Raw genomic sequence first — 16,714 nt, 5'->3', positions numbered from 1 at the left:
GCATTACATCGATCAACACTGACATACACATATTTACACACTTTCTATACCGTTGTCAACCCATTTAAACAACGTTTTTTTTTAAATAGTTTGAGCCTATGACATTCTAAAGTCACACCAATTCAAGAAAGTTGGTGTAATGACTCAAAATTAAGAAGTTACTATTATTATTAACAAGATGTGAGATGCCCAAGATGACCACCAAGTGAACTGACACTGAAACACACACATTTGTTTTTGGGAAATGTGGGGACATTCCATATGGTTTTTTAGATCATACAAACCGTATTTTCCATTCCCTTACACTGCCCCTAAACCTGCATCACACACACACACACACACACACACAACCCCTAAACCTACCCATCACAGGAAACATTCTGCATTTTTACCTTCTCAAAAAAACTCCTCCTGTATGATTTATAAGCCTTTTGAAAAGTGGGGCCATGGGTAATGTCCTCATATTTCACCCTCTCCTGTAATACCTGTGTCATACCCATGGCATTATACACATTTTTGTCCTCATATTTCACCAAAACATGCCCGCCCACACACACACACACCATTTAAATACAGTGGAACTCACTAAACAATGCTATTAAACAAGCTTGAGAGTAGGCATGTTAATTGAAGTCAGTAATGTGCATTTGGGAGTAAAACCTGTCAATAGCCTGTCAGTGTCAAATCAACAGCCCGCTCCATTACAGAGTCTCGGCCCTGCTCCACCTGCACAAATGAACACTAGCTGTACGACCTTTGACCTCTTAACTCGCACAGGTGTGCAGGCTGCATAAATAGACATGGTAACACTTTATTTTAAGGTTCAGCTATTAACTAGTTACTTATTAGCATACCTATTACTAGGATATTGTCTGTTTATTAGTAGTTATAAAGCACATAATAATGCCTTATTCTGCATCCCTTAATCCTACCCAATACCTAAACTTAAATGCTATAAAAACTACTTTACTAACTATTAATAAGCAGTAAATTAGGAGTTTATTGAGGTAAAAGTCGTAGTTAATAGTGAATGTGTCTTCCCCATAAAGTGTTACCATAGACATATATAAGAGTCCGTCACCTTGCCGGTCAAGACTCATATTCAACAGGCCGTTTGGCTCTAAAGCAAAAGCCTCCAGCTGCACTTCCTGATGGCAGAAACTTTCAGAAGTTCTCCTTCAAAGACCAACACGCCGACTGGAAAGAGTTATTACAGCAGAAAAAGATCCTCAATCGGCACCACATGCCACATCGGCTCACGGACAAAGGCAGGAGCGGCTCGCCACATATGCTCCCACTTGGGCTGATCAAAAAGAGCCAGTTGTCATTTGTTTGTAGAGGTTAATGGCCAAAACCTGAGCTCGGATCCTGGCTCGAGTGGGGAGATGGTGCATTCCTGTCTGAGGGGAAACTGGAAGGTGGACTCGTTCCATCTGGAAAAGCCCTCTCACATAGCGGGAATGGGACCAACGTGCAGCTGGAGCCATTGGGAAGAGTGGCATGGCGACAGGCTGTCACGCCAAGCCCTTATTGTGCCCGCTGGAGATGGGTATTGTGGCACGGCGAGGGCTGCCAGGCTCCGGCACTGCTCATTTTAGCTCATTTTTAAAAGCTAACGAGCACACATGTCCTCGGTCTGCGACGTCAACCGACATGAAACTCGAGACAAAGCCGAGCCTACAACTGCAGCACAAAGGAGGAATTCTGCTGCCAAGCTCCGCCCCTCCTCACCTCCTCCTCCCCCGGATTGAAAGAGAGAGAGAGCGAGAGAGAGAGAGAGCGAGAGAGAGAGCGAGAGAGAGAGAGAACCAGCCATGTGCGTGTCAGATCTAATTCCCAGTGTGTGATCAGTGCTGGAGGCACATGTGGCCACTTCCCAGAAGGACGGCGCACAAACCGTCAGCAAACAAAGACGCGCTGCGCCCAGGCCGTATCAGTATTGCTAATATGCAGATAAACACACAGGTGCATTAGAAGAAACTGTGTTTTAGTGCAAGTGCCTTGCCGATTGGGTTCGATGTGTCATTCTGAGCACAACACAAACAGATCCATTATTTTCAGAGCACGCCGCAGAGGCAGATGAAGCCCGGGGAGATCCCTCAGGGTTCAGTCCGCGGCCCGTTTACATTCTCTCTCTATACCTACTGAAGACAAACGCATTCTGCCTTCGCTACTGAAGACAAACGCATTTCAATAGGAACAGTGCGCTGCGTACTAGAGATGCACCGATTGCAATTGAAAAAAAATGTGTAGGTGTACCGATATTGATTTTCTTTCAAAGTACTATAACTGAATTCATATACCAAAAAAATGTTCCGTAATGCAAAATTTTATTTTCATAAAAAAAATTATATAAATATCAGTGATAAGTATTAAGACCGTAATAAAATCAGAAGCATGTTTTTCTATCCTGGTGGGGACTTCAACCTGAATGCACACAGACTCATGGAGACTCGTGTCACTGAGGGGACCTAAATTGAGGTCCCCTGGGTACAAAAGCTAATAAATCATACAGAAGGAGTTCTTTTGAAAATGTAAAAATGCTGAAAATTTTGTGTGATGGGTAGGGTTAGTGTAAGGGAACATACAGATTAAACAGTTTGTACACTATAAAAACCATTATGTATATGGAGAGTCCCCAGAAAGATAGCGCGCCAGACGTGTGTTTTTTTGTGTTAAGTTGTAAATGGTAAACAACCAAAATGATAAATCATGCTATCATAGCCAGAGTTAGTCAGCTACATTTCACATTTACCATTGTCCTACTTTGACTTTTGTGTGAATGGCGCATTGCTACACTATTGGCATTTGACCTGTTTTTTTGCTCACATATTTTCACTGAAATGTCGCTAATGTGAACATACCTTCACCTGGTACAGTTTGCTATTAAATATTCAACAAGAGAATACATTAAAGACCACATAACATCTTTTAATCTTCCTTTTGTTGATGCATTTCCTACTGAAACAGGAAATTGCATAATCTAAGGGCTCATCGCTGGTTAGTTTACATCAGACATTAATCATGATTTGCTAAACTGTAAAACATTGTCTGTATTTGAGCATGTTTGTCTTATTTTTCCAGCCAAAGCCACAAAAAAAACTAAAATTGACTTGGAAAAAGTTACGCCGGGCATAAGAATTTAAAAAATCCTTAAATTTGATTAAAAGCAACACCGCATAAGATTTTAAGACTTGTTTTCATAAATTGCCTGTTTTAATGTACAAAAAACATCTTTCAGTGCAATAAGACAAAATACACACTTCAATTAAATGTAGCTTGTTTTAAGGGTTTTTGGATTATATATTTTTTTGCAATGTATTGATAGTTTGAGGATTGGACAAAAATAAGTCCAAAATGAGCTGTCAATACTTTTGGTCAGTTCTCCTGAAACACAAAGACCAAAACTGTTATAATAGACATTTAACCGATATTTATGAGTACACTAGAATATAAATTAGCCTCAAAGATAACAGACATTTTGGATCATGATGCTGGAAGAGCTTGACCAATCACAACACACTGCTCTAGCTGACCAATCAGAGCACAGCAGCACAGAAGGAGTGGCTTCATAGAGACAGGAACTAAACCGATCGTTACTGACAGACTGAGAAGAGAGGAGATGCAACAATGGAGAATGAGGGAAATCATGTGTTTTTTGAACATCAAAATGCAGCACAAAAAAGCCAATACTTATAAAGGGCTTTTGCTATTCAAAACTGTATGCAGCAAATCTGCAAGTGTGTGTGTGTGTGTGTGTGTGTGTGTGTGCTTGAGCGTTTCAGCCGTTTCTTCTCCGCAGATGCAGGGCAATGTGACAATCCCCGTTTAAAACTTTAACCTTGTCAGAGACAAACATGCCAAAACCTTAGTAATGCAAACGCCACCCACGCCTGCTGGCAGCCAAGAGTGTGTGAGTGTGTGTGGACAATCAGGTTCGGCACAGCTGTGTTCTGCTCAAGAACTTTTTAAAAGCATGTCAAAGTCACAGCAGACTTACAGCAGAAGGCCGCCATGCCAGTGTGGCCGCCTGTCGCACGACCGCAGACCGATTTTCCTTAACGTTAAACATATTACTTGTGATTCCGAGAAAAAAAAATGCTTACTGGGGAGTTCTTAAAGACCTCTGGCCTGGTGTTAAATTATTTCCTTATCCAGAAAAACTCGTTTAGAGGATATGAGCCACTCCAAACCACGTTTGAACAGTTACTGACTCACTGGCTGGTTTTATGGGGGAGCGATGAACTCTTATGAGGCACAAAAGCAGGCTTGTACCCGAGTCAAACACAAAGAATGACTTATTCGCTTATCTCACGGCGCGACTCGGAACAACTCATTCACTTAACGTCAACTTAATGCGCCGATGGCTTCACCTTTCATCCCAAACACAAAGACTAATCGTTCTAGTTAGGCAAGAGGCTGCAAACTAAACAAAGGATCATGGTGTCTTTTACAAGCAATTTTGCACAATTCCATCATGTAGGAGTAAGTCAGATTACAAGCTGGTGGACTGACATAAAAATAAATGCATTTCCAAACGTTCCCCACCCTTTGTTTTCTTTCTCCGGGTGTAATTTACAGACTGCAAACCCTTTTGGTTTAACACACATGATTTGTCATGCTGCACCCCATTTCTGAATCCAATTCCGTTTTGTAGCGTTATGCTTTTTCGCACGGCTTGCGGATGGAATTACAATCATTATTACAGCTCACAACTAGCCTCTTTCCACCTGTGTTCACGGCATTGTCAATATCCACGCTAAATTAATGGATGCCGCCCAATTCTCACAGTGCTAAATGTGTCATTTATGGCATATTCTGCCGCTCCGCGGAGGAAGTCAAGCCCTTCCATTCGTCTTGCTTACGCACCCATAAATCTCGATCGGTTTTGGGCTCTGCCAGGGAATTGACACACACTCCTGCCTCCCGCGCTCTAGTAAATAAAAATGATAAAGGCCTGTCAATAGTTTGCATACTCTGGCTCGGAAAGCAAATCGAGTCTCCGCAGTGCCGCAGCGTTTCCATTTCCCCCGTCTGGCAGCCTCATTTCAAAACCTGATGGGAAAACATGTCACCACACACACACACACACACACACACACACACACGAAAACAATAAAACAGCACCTTCTGCTACAGGGAATCGTCATCACGTCAGCCTTAAAGAGAGACGCCGAGCCCGAAACGCTAAAGAACTGTTCGATTAATGATTTCAACACATTTTTGTAAACACCTGATGAATCATTCACAAAAATATAAACGTGCTTTAGATGTGGAGCGTTTCATGATCGCCTTCCACCTGTTCGACTTCAGGATCTTCTGGTTCTTGCCCCCACTGGCGCTCATTTCTCGCCGGGGCGGCTGAAGGGTGAGACCGTGATTGGGCGAGGCGTTTGAGCAACACGGGGCCTGTGCGAGCATGTGCGGCCCCTGAAGGAGCCTGCATTTGTTTTGTTTACCTAAAGACGGGCCGATTGAATGGGACCGGCCCTGGGAAGGTTAAACTCTCAGCGTCCTGTTCTTCATAGCTCATTAAAGCCGGCGAGCAGACGGAAGGAGGAGGTGTGTGGGTGTGTGTGTGTGTGTGTGTGTGTAAGTCTATCCAGCACATGGGTCCCAGAAGGGGGAGCTGCAGCAGGAAATGGTGGATAAGTGGTGACCCGGGTTTGCTTTTGAAACTGATCGTCAGGAGCACAGCTGCTAGCTCTGCTCCGTGGTCAGGTTAACCACGCTTAGACAAAGAGAAGAAAAACAAGAGAAAAGGGAAATAACAGCCCCTCGTCATCAAACGTACCGCATTCAGCTCCTCCTCTACACACTCACAGCTGGGCTCTTTAAAGGGAGCGTTCACCAAAAAAAAAAAATCGACATCATGTGATCATATTCATTTCTTTCCATCATGAAACACTCAATGAGATCTATCTTAAGATCACTGCAGCTTTTTCCACACAACAAAAGTAGTCAAACTCCAAAAAAGCACAATATTGAGAATCACGATTTTTAGGTTTCAAATAAAGATTATGATTCGCCCATTATTCTGAATAGACAACTACATAAAATAACACGAGGACAAAATGTTTATTGCTGCAGTTCATTTAAAATGTTTAATTAATCTGAAGGACTTATTTATAAAAAATCGAGTAGAGTGAATGATTAATTGACTCACTCCTAAACTCCATCATTACTGGACGAATCAGTGTTTTGAACAAATCTCGAGTGAATTATTCAATTACAAATACATTAACAGTCGCCACCTACTGGTGTAATGTTATTGTTAGAAGCGTCAAGTCACTTTCAAAAGGTGATTTACTCTATTTAGACGCTACCGTAGACATCACTGTTTATGTCTTTAAACTTTTATCCCAGTTCTGCTGTGAGAATATGAACATTTGAAAAGACAAATATTTGTTTGTGAAGTGGTTTCATATCTACACATGACAACGGCTCTCTCTGAATCAAAACACCTAAAAGCTAGTCTAATTGTGTCAACAAATATTTTAATTTAAATAAATAGCAGACAGCAACTAAATAACACAACAAAATACTCATGTTTAAAAAAAATTAAAAATAAAAGAATAGCTCTAGTTTTTCAAATAAGGCAATCACAGTCAATAACAAGGACTGACCCGCTATGCATATGTGATTAATCAGTTATTATATACATGACATAAGTGTAATATTACAACTTGCCCCTTCACAACATGACAGCAACTCTAAGCTAAACTTGGAGGAACCCTTCAAACGGCAATATATGTGAGTTTACTGTTTTGTTTTTGGAGCTTGGATGAGGAGTAAATGACAAAACATTTTTGGGGTGAAATACCGTTTACATCAGGGGTCTCCAAACTCGGTCCTGGAGGGCCGCTGTCCTGCAGAGTTTAGGTCCAACCCCAAATAAGCAAACACAAACACGCTAATCAGTGTTTTACAAGGCCCTGGTTAGACACCGGTGAGCTGGTTCAGGTTTGTTTGATTGGAGATGAAGCGAAACTCTGCAGGACAGAAAGTTTGGAGATGGCCCGAGGCCCTGGTTTACATAATGGGTTTTAGGGTCTATATTTTCAATGTCTTTACATCACTCAATGAACTTTACATGTCAAAGCCTGCAGCACTTCACACAGAGGCCTCCAAACATCTATTGAGCAACCCAAAAAAACATAAAATGGTTGCTTTAGCACACCAAAGCACTCGATGCGCTTTCACCGAGCCTCTCCGTCCCCTTCAAAAGACACACAAAGACATTAGCGGAGAGCGGCGCACCAATCAAGCAGCGAGCGCCAATCTAAAGCTCCTTATGAGCAATAGTTAGCTATTAATGTGAGCTTAAAGGTCTCATTCATCACCACGCCGTTTCCAGGTCTCAGCTGCGGCCTAGATAATGAAGACCGATCGGGTCTTCGAAAAAGAGGGACTCGCGGAGCACGGAGGCTTCGGGACAAATAACGCACTCGCTGTCCTTCAACATATGGAGCGCAAGAGGTTGAGTTGCGTTTAAGGACGGTCCCCCTGCGAGACTCGCCCGGTTTGTGCGTCAGCACGCTTCGGGGTATCCGTCCAAATCCAGACCCGCTGCCAGGGTCTCGCTGTAGCCTGGATTAGGGACAGGACAGGCAATCTGGCTTTCAAGGTAATTCCCTGCGTTCGGGTCCAATGCCGCGAGCGCGGGAATACTGAGCCTTTTTATCGGGCCCGGTGCCGTATGGACCTGCGGTGAGCCCTGATGTCTGCCCACAAACACAGGCCAGGAGAACGGACGGGGCGGGCGTGAAGCCGTGTAATGGAAAACAAACAGAGCAGAGAGAGTCCTCGGTATCCCTGCCCCCACAAACTCCACTCCTCACCCCCCTCTTCCTCACCCTCGGTGAAGGTTAATGGTGCTGGAGGAATACAGATCAGCGCAAGATGGATGAAGAGGTGCTGGAAAACTCTCCCGCAGGTCTGGAGTCTAGAGATTAACTAAATATTAACTAACAAAAAAACCCATACAGCTGCGGCCCTAAAAGCAATTAAAGACGCTCGCTCCTCCATCAAACGCCTCCCTGTGAAACAAACCAGAGAATGAGCTAATAATATTTAGACTTCCCATGCTCCTTGCCCAAGTGCATGTTGAAGGTTAGTACAGACAATCTCTTAAAGGGGAAGTGTGCCGTGTTCAGAATAGCATACTACTATAGTGGTCAAAAGACTACAGAATGCAAAGGATGCATTTATGTGATCAAAAATAGCATTTAGCAAATTTGAATTAGCTGTTTTCTGTGTGAATATATATATTTAATATGTAATTTATATCCTGTCATCAAAGCTGAATTTTCAGTATCATTACTCCTCTTCAGTGTCACATGATCCTTCAGAAATCATTTTAATATGAGGATTTGCTGCTCAAGAAACATTTGTGGGAACCATGACACTTCCATTCAAAAAAAAAAAAAAATTTAAAGAAAGAAATTAATACTTTTAATCATCAAGCATGCATTTAATTTTATCAAAAGTTACAGTAAAAACATTTGTTACAAAAAAACATTATTTATTAAAGACCCCCCCCCCCCAAAAAAAGTATCATGGTTTCCACCAAAATATGAACATAAGTGCCTTTAAAACATTTAAAAAGTCTAATTATTGAAACACTTTGACATGTAGCGTACTACTATTAAAATTAGTATTATTATCTACTATTTTTTTTTGACATGACATAGCATGCAGAGTACACTATATCCCACAATGCAATGCACTCGCCTTGGCCTTCCATTTTCCATGTGACGAATTAACAAAGTAGCCTCAGTCACAGTTAAATAATTTATTTCAATAATAAACAACAATTAATTTGTATGCAAAAAGGCATATGTATGCAAACCTAATGTAAAATGCAAAATAATACTTTAAAAGAAGAGAACCGGATGTCACTTGTAAGCAGTAACACAACGTGATGTCATGTGACTGTAGCATAGACTATCAGGAATGTTTATCGTTGCGTAATGCATATTTATACACTATCCCATGAAGCCACAGGAGAGGAAGGTTTGGGAATGAGTGAAGCAACACAACTCACGCTGGTAGGTCACATGACAATGACAACACTGTGAATGTAATTCGCCCAGATCATTGATACTATGCAGAACATAAAGTAAGTACCTATTCAAAATAAGTGGATGTTAAAGGGTTAGTTCCCCCAAAAATGAAATTAATGTAATTAACTCCTCACCCTAATGTCGTTCCACACCCGTAAGACCTCCGTTCATCTTCACACACAGTTTAAGATATTTTATATTGTGTATGCACACTATACTGTCCATGTCCAGAAAGGGAATAAAAACATCATCACAGTAGTCCATATGAGACATCAGTGGGTTAATAAGAGTCTCTTGAAGCATCCAAAATACATTTGGGTCCAAAAATAACAAAAACTACGACTTTATTCAGCATTGTCTTCTCTTCTGTGTTCCTCAAAAAAAGATTCAAAGGGCCATGAATCAATGAATCAATCGATTCGGATCGCCAGTGTCACGTGATTTCAGTAGTTTGACACACAATCCGAATCATGAATCACAACCATTTGAATCTTTATTTGAGGATTGAACACAAACGCGGAAGAGAAGACAATGCTGAATAAAGTCGTAGTTTTTGTTATTTTTGGACCCAAATGTATTTTGGATGCTTCAAGAGACTCTAATTAACCCACTGATGTCTCATATGGACTACTGTGATGATGTTTTTATTCCCTTTCTGGACATGGACAGTATAGTGTGCATACACTTGCATACGCTCTCGGACTAAATATAAAATATCTTAAACTGTGTGTGAAGATGAACGGAGGTCTTACGGGTGTGGAACGACATTAGGGGGAGGAGTTAATTTCATTTTTGGGTGAATTAACCCTTTAAGGTTCCAGTGTTAGTGTTAAATACAGAATCAAACCTGTTATTTTAATGTGATGTAACATTGCGTAGTCAATAGACACTTGTTGGGACAAATCTGTCTTTTTTAAAATGGTAACATACCATAAGTACTCGAGTGTTGTTTTGATAAGTATTCGTGCAACCCCTATCTCAAAGAAAACTAAAGAATAACCTTTTGAAATCACTGACCCGGCCTTCGGTTTGTGTGCTTGAACTCTCTTCTTCAGCTCGATACTAACTCGACAATCACCGCCACCAGAGTTAAAATTGATTCTGTAACAACAACATTGAATTCCATTTGCATTTAAATTTAATGCTGATAAACAGCCAATGGATGCACTGAAAAACACATCAACGGCTACTTTCAATACACAAAACGCTTCGTTTATTGCCATGCATTTGAATGATCACCCATTATCTTTAGCCGAATGTATTGATTCAGACAATGAAGGGAAACAATGATGGGGAGAGAGAGAGAAAGAGAGAATTAGGGCGAGGTGTCTTCATTCAGGCTGTACTCCTCTGAACACAATCCAAAAATACAAAATAAATGGACAGTCAAACTTAATATGACAATACCATATGCACAGATGGGCCGCATATGGATCTTAAACTGAAGAACAAAGACGACGGCTTGACCGTATGCAAGGGAATAAAGCAACGTATGTAAAGGATGCATGCATGCTAAAGTCTACACCGTGACTGAGACGCTGGACGTTCCAATAAAAACAGAGCACAACAAAAAATGCAAAGGTTTGCAATCAAAAGTTGCAATGCAAATTTTTTTTTCTGCCAAACTGTTTGGAGCATGTTTGCGACCGTGATCTAAGATAGTGGTGTTATTCATTTAGAGAGGGCCCAGGGCCTTGTGACCAAACTCCACCCTTCCAGGGCACTGGATGCTGCTCAAGTATGTAGATGTTGGGAAGCGGAGCACATTCCAGTCAATCACGGACTGAATCTGAAATGCACACACAAGTGGCTACTGGGTAACGTCTTACTTTAGGCCTGGAAATAACACAGGGAGAAACAATAATGATATAAGGGCAGCCTGTCGTTGTGCCCTGATCTGTCGAGAGGAAGTCGAACTCCTTGATCCTCTCCAGATACTTGACTCTCAGATTCAAGTGCGCACTGATATTTGCCATACCGAGAAACACTACGATCCTCCAGAAAAAGGTCAAACGCTACAGAAAATGACTGCCGACTGCTTACTGTATGCACTTCATTTATCTCATGAAGGAGTTTGAGATACGAGTTAACCACGGCCTTCTTTACTAGTGTAAAATAAATCCTGCATGTACTGCATTAAGTAGGTAGTGGACTTCTAGTGTTTGGGACATGGCTTTAAATACTGAGACTTTTGTTTTTGTATAAAAATTGGATTTAGATTTATTGGCTAATATATATCGGTTATCAGACTTCAGATATTAAGAATTATCAGTATCGGCGTATCCACAATTTCTTCTATAAAAGGTGATAAAAGCAATATAATAAGTGTCACCAAAGTTCAAGAAATAGTTAAATCTACTTATATTAATAATCTGCATCAATATAGAATGTTTATCTGCAATTTAATACTCTGAATTCACCTAACAAAGCAAAAAGAAAACTATTTTTAGCATTTAAGGTATTTTGACAGCTATTACAAAAACAAACCACTGCAAATTCATAAAACATTTCTGATTCATATATAGTGACAAGTTCTTAATTCCATCATGAATTTCAACTTTTTTACGAGTTTGCCAGAAAATATGACTAATAAAAATGTTTGCCAACACCAATAATGCCGATAATTGTTAATATAATTTTTGAAAGCCTGATTTCAAAAACAAGTTTCTTCATTAAAGCCATGTCCCAAACACACAATTATGACATTCTCACTATAGTTTATGTTTTATATAGTTTCTATAGTACATTTTCTTGGGGCGATAACATTAAAAATGAACATATATCAGCCGATACTGGATGCATCCCTACTAATTTAGCCTGGTTTTTAAGGCAAAACAATATTTCCCATCATTCTCTGCTGAAGCATAAAGACATTAAAACATGAGGCATCGATTACATACTGTACCTAATGCATCTTTTTGTGTACTATAAAAGCTTCTTATCTGCATTGGGGAGTGAAAAAGACACAAAGAAATGTGAAGATGCCCAGCGAGTCCACTTTATTCTGACCAACATCACTTAAACGCTCATTACGATTACAACCTCTGAACGGATGAGCACAGAAGCGTGTTCAATACCACAATCCTCCATCTTGGCATTGACGAACACAAAGAATCGTCCTGTCATGCATGTAAACATTGGAGTTGAAAGGAGCCATCTAGTTTTCCCTTTCCTGAAACGGAGCGCTTTAGGGCACAGCAGTGGTTTGGAATGTAACGTTCAGGCTAAACTTCACGATGAAGTCAAAACGCAGTTCGTTATGATGTGATATTTCACAACGTAGCTCTCCAAATCTCTGGAACGGACCGAATTCCATGAGAATGAATCGCTGGGCTTTTACGTGACTGATAATGCTAGTAATCAAGCTCTTGTAGACGTGTGAAGAAAACTATACAGCAGACCCTGCAGCAGAGAGCACAGCTTACGCCCTCCACCACAAGCTACATCAAAGAGCATTGTGGGTGGAGCGCGAACTTTCAATACATGGTGCAAATCTGTAGGCTTACTGTCAATCTGACTGCTCAAAGCTGCTCAGGAAAGCCTCAGTCCATATGATCTGATTTAATGAAACATTAAAAATAATAAACTTTTCAAAATAAATGCTTGCATTACATAAAAACTCAAGTATTTGTATCTTGAGCTTTCAAATGTGTCTTAGAAATTAACTTATTTAAATCAAATTTTTAGTAAAAAGGGACTTCACATGTGGAAGTCTCAAATAAATGTGTGCATCAAGTCAACCATATTGCATTGTGGGACACAGTAGTCAATGCATTTTAAAATGGTGCACACATGCAGGAAAGCATGCTTAATACATTCATTTAGATATTCAGCATTCAATCATTTATTTTAGGAGCAAAGTGGGAAAAACAAAGGGGCAAACTCTTCCTTCTAAACATCTCAGATGCACTCTCAGAAAAAAGGTACAGTGCTGTCACTGGGGCGGTACCCTAAGGTACAAAAGTGAAAAGGTACATCTTTGTACCTTACTAACCCCTAAATGGTACATAATAGTACCTTAAAGGTACATATCAGAACTTTAGGAGTGCGTATTAGTACCTTAGGGTACCGCCCCAGTGACAGAAATGTACCTTTTTTTCTGACAGTGTGATTGCATGTCACGTGTCTTATGAAGCATCATAATGCAATCACAGAGACACACTGACCTCAAATCTACAGACGGAGACGCTCTGTTACGCTCTCTTCCACATGACGCTGCTGACGGCCCCAAAAGCAACAGCCTCATGCAAGATTTAAGTTGTACATCTTAAATTTTGCACTTCTGTGTATGAATGACAGAAATGTTAACGCAGGCATACGGCTTTTCTTTCCACTGGCTCAGTGAGCTGGAACACACATTAGAGCATGTGCATTTTTTATTCTTTTTCTCTCTCACAAACACACACACACACACACCCTTTCTGGGTTAATAAGGCTGATGGAAATCTCCGTCTCCTCTGATGCAAGATCAATAAACAAATCAGTTTATTCTGTCCCGTTATATCATTACGCCGCCATGACACCGTCTTCTTCATCTGATCAATACACCTCCGGGACTCGCATATGGTTCTGCCATTAACATCTACAATGCTAGAATTTCAAAAACCTTGAGTATTTCCGAGAACAAGCCACAAAGTGTCCTGACTCAAACTATAATAATGGAAAAATTACATCACTCAGTCGCTTTGAGATTTAACTGACAGCAACTGAAAGCAGTGACACATACAGAGTTGACCTCTGATCTTTGCAGCCGCCTCTGTTACTTTATTACACATCAAACATTCATGCATCACACAATCCTCCGTATATCTGCTGTTAATGCTGATTGATCTTTAACAGCTGAGCATATTGGCAAACATATCGCAAGCAAAAGGCACCTAATAGGATCAGCATTAAACAAGCGATCGGCAGCCTAATAAAGTCGTGACAGATGGAAAATAACACACGGCTGGAAGGAAGGGGGGGCTGAACTTGAACCTGGTGACCTTTCAGGCTCGGTGTGATCGATACGAGGAGGACGCAAGCCACATGAACGCAAATAGGTTTGCAACCCTTGTTCCCAGTGCTATAATGCCATGCTGGTTTCCACAGCAATCCGTTTCGAGGAGCGAGCAATAGTCCCGCAGTGTGCCTTCATCAACTGTTGATGAAAACACACACACTTTTCCCACAAGATCAGTGCAACATCTACACATCCCGACATGCACACACACAAAAAAGAAGAGGTATGTAAATATATAGCACCGTGGCTAACAGCCAACAGGGGAACGCACGGCCATATTTATGAGAAATACATCGCTTTATTGCATCCCACCCCCTGCATATGACAGAAAGGAAAACAAATTCCTGTCCTGAATTCGGCCTCGGCTCGTTCGTCACGGTGAGCCCTACCTATCGGGGCTAATCCGGGTCTGCTGAAAGCAACCCCCCCTCCCGGCCCTGCCCGCGTCGCAAGATTGCATCTTTTATTTATCGCTGCTTGGCTTTATTTTTGCAGAGCATTCCATACTGGGATGCAATCAGCCAAGAAACCCTCCCCGTGTGCGCAGGCTTGTCATTTCCCATCGCCGGAGCTCGGAATGAGGCGCACACAAAGGGGAAAAAGCTCTCTGAATCAAAAGCAGAGAGCTCCACGTAGCCTGTTGGAAAAAGGGCAAGAGCCCTTGATCTTCCGAGACAGCCAGTCCGTTTTTTAAGAGGCTCCGGGCAGGGAAGACACACGGGCTTGTGTGTGCATTCCCATTTTGGCTGAAGGGTGAGGGCATAAAGCCCAGCTGAGGCAGCTCTCCTCCAGCAGTATACGGACGTGGAGGAGGGGGAATGGTCATGCAGAAAATTACGTCCGCTGATTGCATTACAATTCAAATTAAGCAAAGGCACTAATGTGATTAAAATCTTGAATTGTGTCCAAAGGGCGGAGAGCCACGGCTAATTGCACGGACTTTAAAAACAAAAGGTGGATGAAGTTGTGATACGACAAAACAGGTGAAGCATTACATATAGCAACTACTCTGACGTCACACAGGTCAGCTGGAACGCATAATATTAGGGGCCATTTAAAAAAAAAAAATAGGCACTGCGTCTTTAAATCGCCATTCCTCCCACCCCTTTCCCAAATCTTTTCCATTTAACAAGCAGTGAAAGAAAATAAAAAGCCGCTTTTGTTTCGCCTTCCTTTTGGAGGGTGACAGAAAGCTGAAAAGACACAAGCGAACATGAAAATGGGAACAAAGTGCCAATTTCAATAGGGATGCCTGACGGCTATTTGATATGCGCACCCGCTCAAATACAAAACCAAGTAAAACAGAGGCTGATTATTCTTTGCAATAGGAATATTTCGCTGTTTTAGTTGACATGACAGCTCTACATCCAGCAGTTGGTCGACTTACTACGCCAATAATTCCACCCCCACCTCCCTCCCTCCCCTCACGCTTTCACTTCAGATAAATAAACAGACCAGACAAGCTTCGCAAGATTTGACATTTCAACCGCAATACGTGCAAATACACGATTAAAATGCGACTACGCCGATTAAAGTTGAAGCACAACGCAACACAAAGGCGACAGAATAACGAAAAAAGCCAAGAAAATGTGTTTTTAACGCTGAATGAACCGAGCGACATCGAGCTCCACTTCCGCGCTGTTTATCTCGCGCGGATACAAAAGCGCTACAATGTATCCAGAACGTTTCCTAGAACGTTCGAAATGGAACACTCGCTATCAAAAGTGCGAAACGAAACCACATCCCGGCACCCTGTCGGGAGATTTAAAACCCGTTGTATTCCTCCCTTTGTTCGGTGTAAATTCAATAGTCCCTTTCATTCGACTCGTGTTCCTCTTTTTAAACGACGTTTTCTGTCGACTGTGTTTCTGGGTGATGATGATGGTGACTGGGATAAACGCATTTAAATGTTTTCCAAGCCGCGGGTTTACATCCACCACACTCACCGACTTGCAATACGTTGTCCACACAGCCGCTCTCCAGCAATGCGATGCCGCGTCGGAACGGTAACCGCGTCTCGTCTACGCTCTCCCCGCTGGACGCGCTCTCCTCTCCGCCCGTGTTGAACGAGGAATACATGCAGATCTCCCGTTCGCTCCTCGGGAAAGACCAGTACACGATCCGCCGCTGTACGGGCTCCGGGATGCGCTCGAAACGCTCCTCCACCCGTTGGAACGGCCACTTCTCCGCTACTTTCCGCGCTGCAATGTCCAAAAGCGATTCTGGGTTCTGGGTTTTGCTGGATCCCCCTTGCCCAGAACCCGAACCGCCGCATACTGTTCCACCGGCTCGCTGCCCCTGTCTACATGTCGTACTATACCCGGGTCGGCAGCAGAGCCGTTTAGCTGGGGGCTGCTGAACGCGCTCCGCCATGATCGCACTGCTTTAACGGCAAGGGCGGAAGTCGCCGTACTATATAAACGGGATAAGGAGAGGAAAAGGTTGCGACGCGCATCGATTGTTCGCCGTGTAAGGACAGCCCGGACTTATTTGGTCAAAAGGGCGGGGCTTCGGAGCCTTTGTGTAGACAAAATACGAAAGGGGCGGGGCCTGTGCGTCTGCAGCCGTGCTAAAAAAGGAATGGGAGGCGGGGCTCTTGCCGGAGTCATAATGAGTGTCATAAGTTCACAACAGGAAGAGGCACGAG

General features: G+C 42.2%; 1 protein-coding gene across 1 annotated transcript in view; it reads right to left on the bottom strand.

The window, feature by feature from the left end:
* The window catches only part of zswim6 (zinc finger, SWIM-type containing 6), a 99,849-nt gene extending 83,360 nt beyond the window's left edge, over positions 1 to 16,489 (bottom strand). Inside the window, exon 1 of the mRNA XM_067432567.1 lies at positions 16,014 to 16,489. Within this exon, the coding sequence (XP_067288668.1) occupies positions 16,014 to 16,440 (427 nt within the window). The 5' untranslated portion in view covers positions 16,441 to 16,489. The remainder of the gene's footprint in view (positions 1 to 16,013) is intronic.
* Positions 16,490 to 16,714: the final 225 nt, after the last annotated feature.

This window comes from Pseudorasbora parva, chromosome 23 (assembly GCF_024679245.1).
Source record: "Pseudorasbora parva isolate DD20220531a chromosome 23, ASM2467924v1, whole genome shotgun sequence".
Taxonomy (NCBI): domain Eukaryota; kingdom Metazoa; phylum Chordata; class Actinopteri; order Cypriniformes; family Gobionidae; genus Pseudorasbora; species Pseudorasbora parva.
The sequence above is the reverse complement of the archived record's forward strand: the minus strand, read 5'-3'. Positions and strand labels throughout refer to the sequence as shown.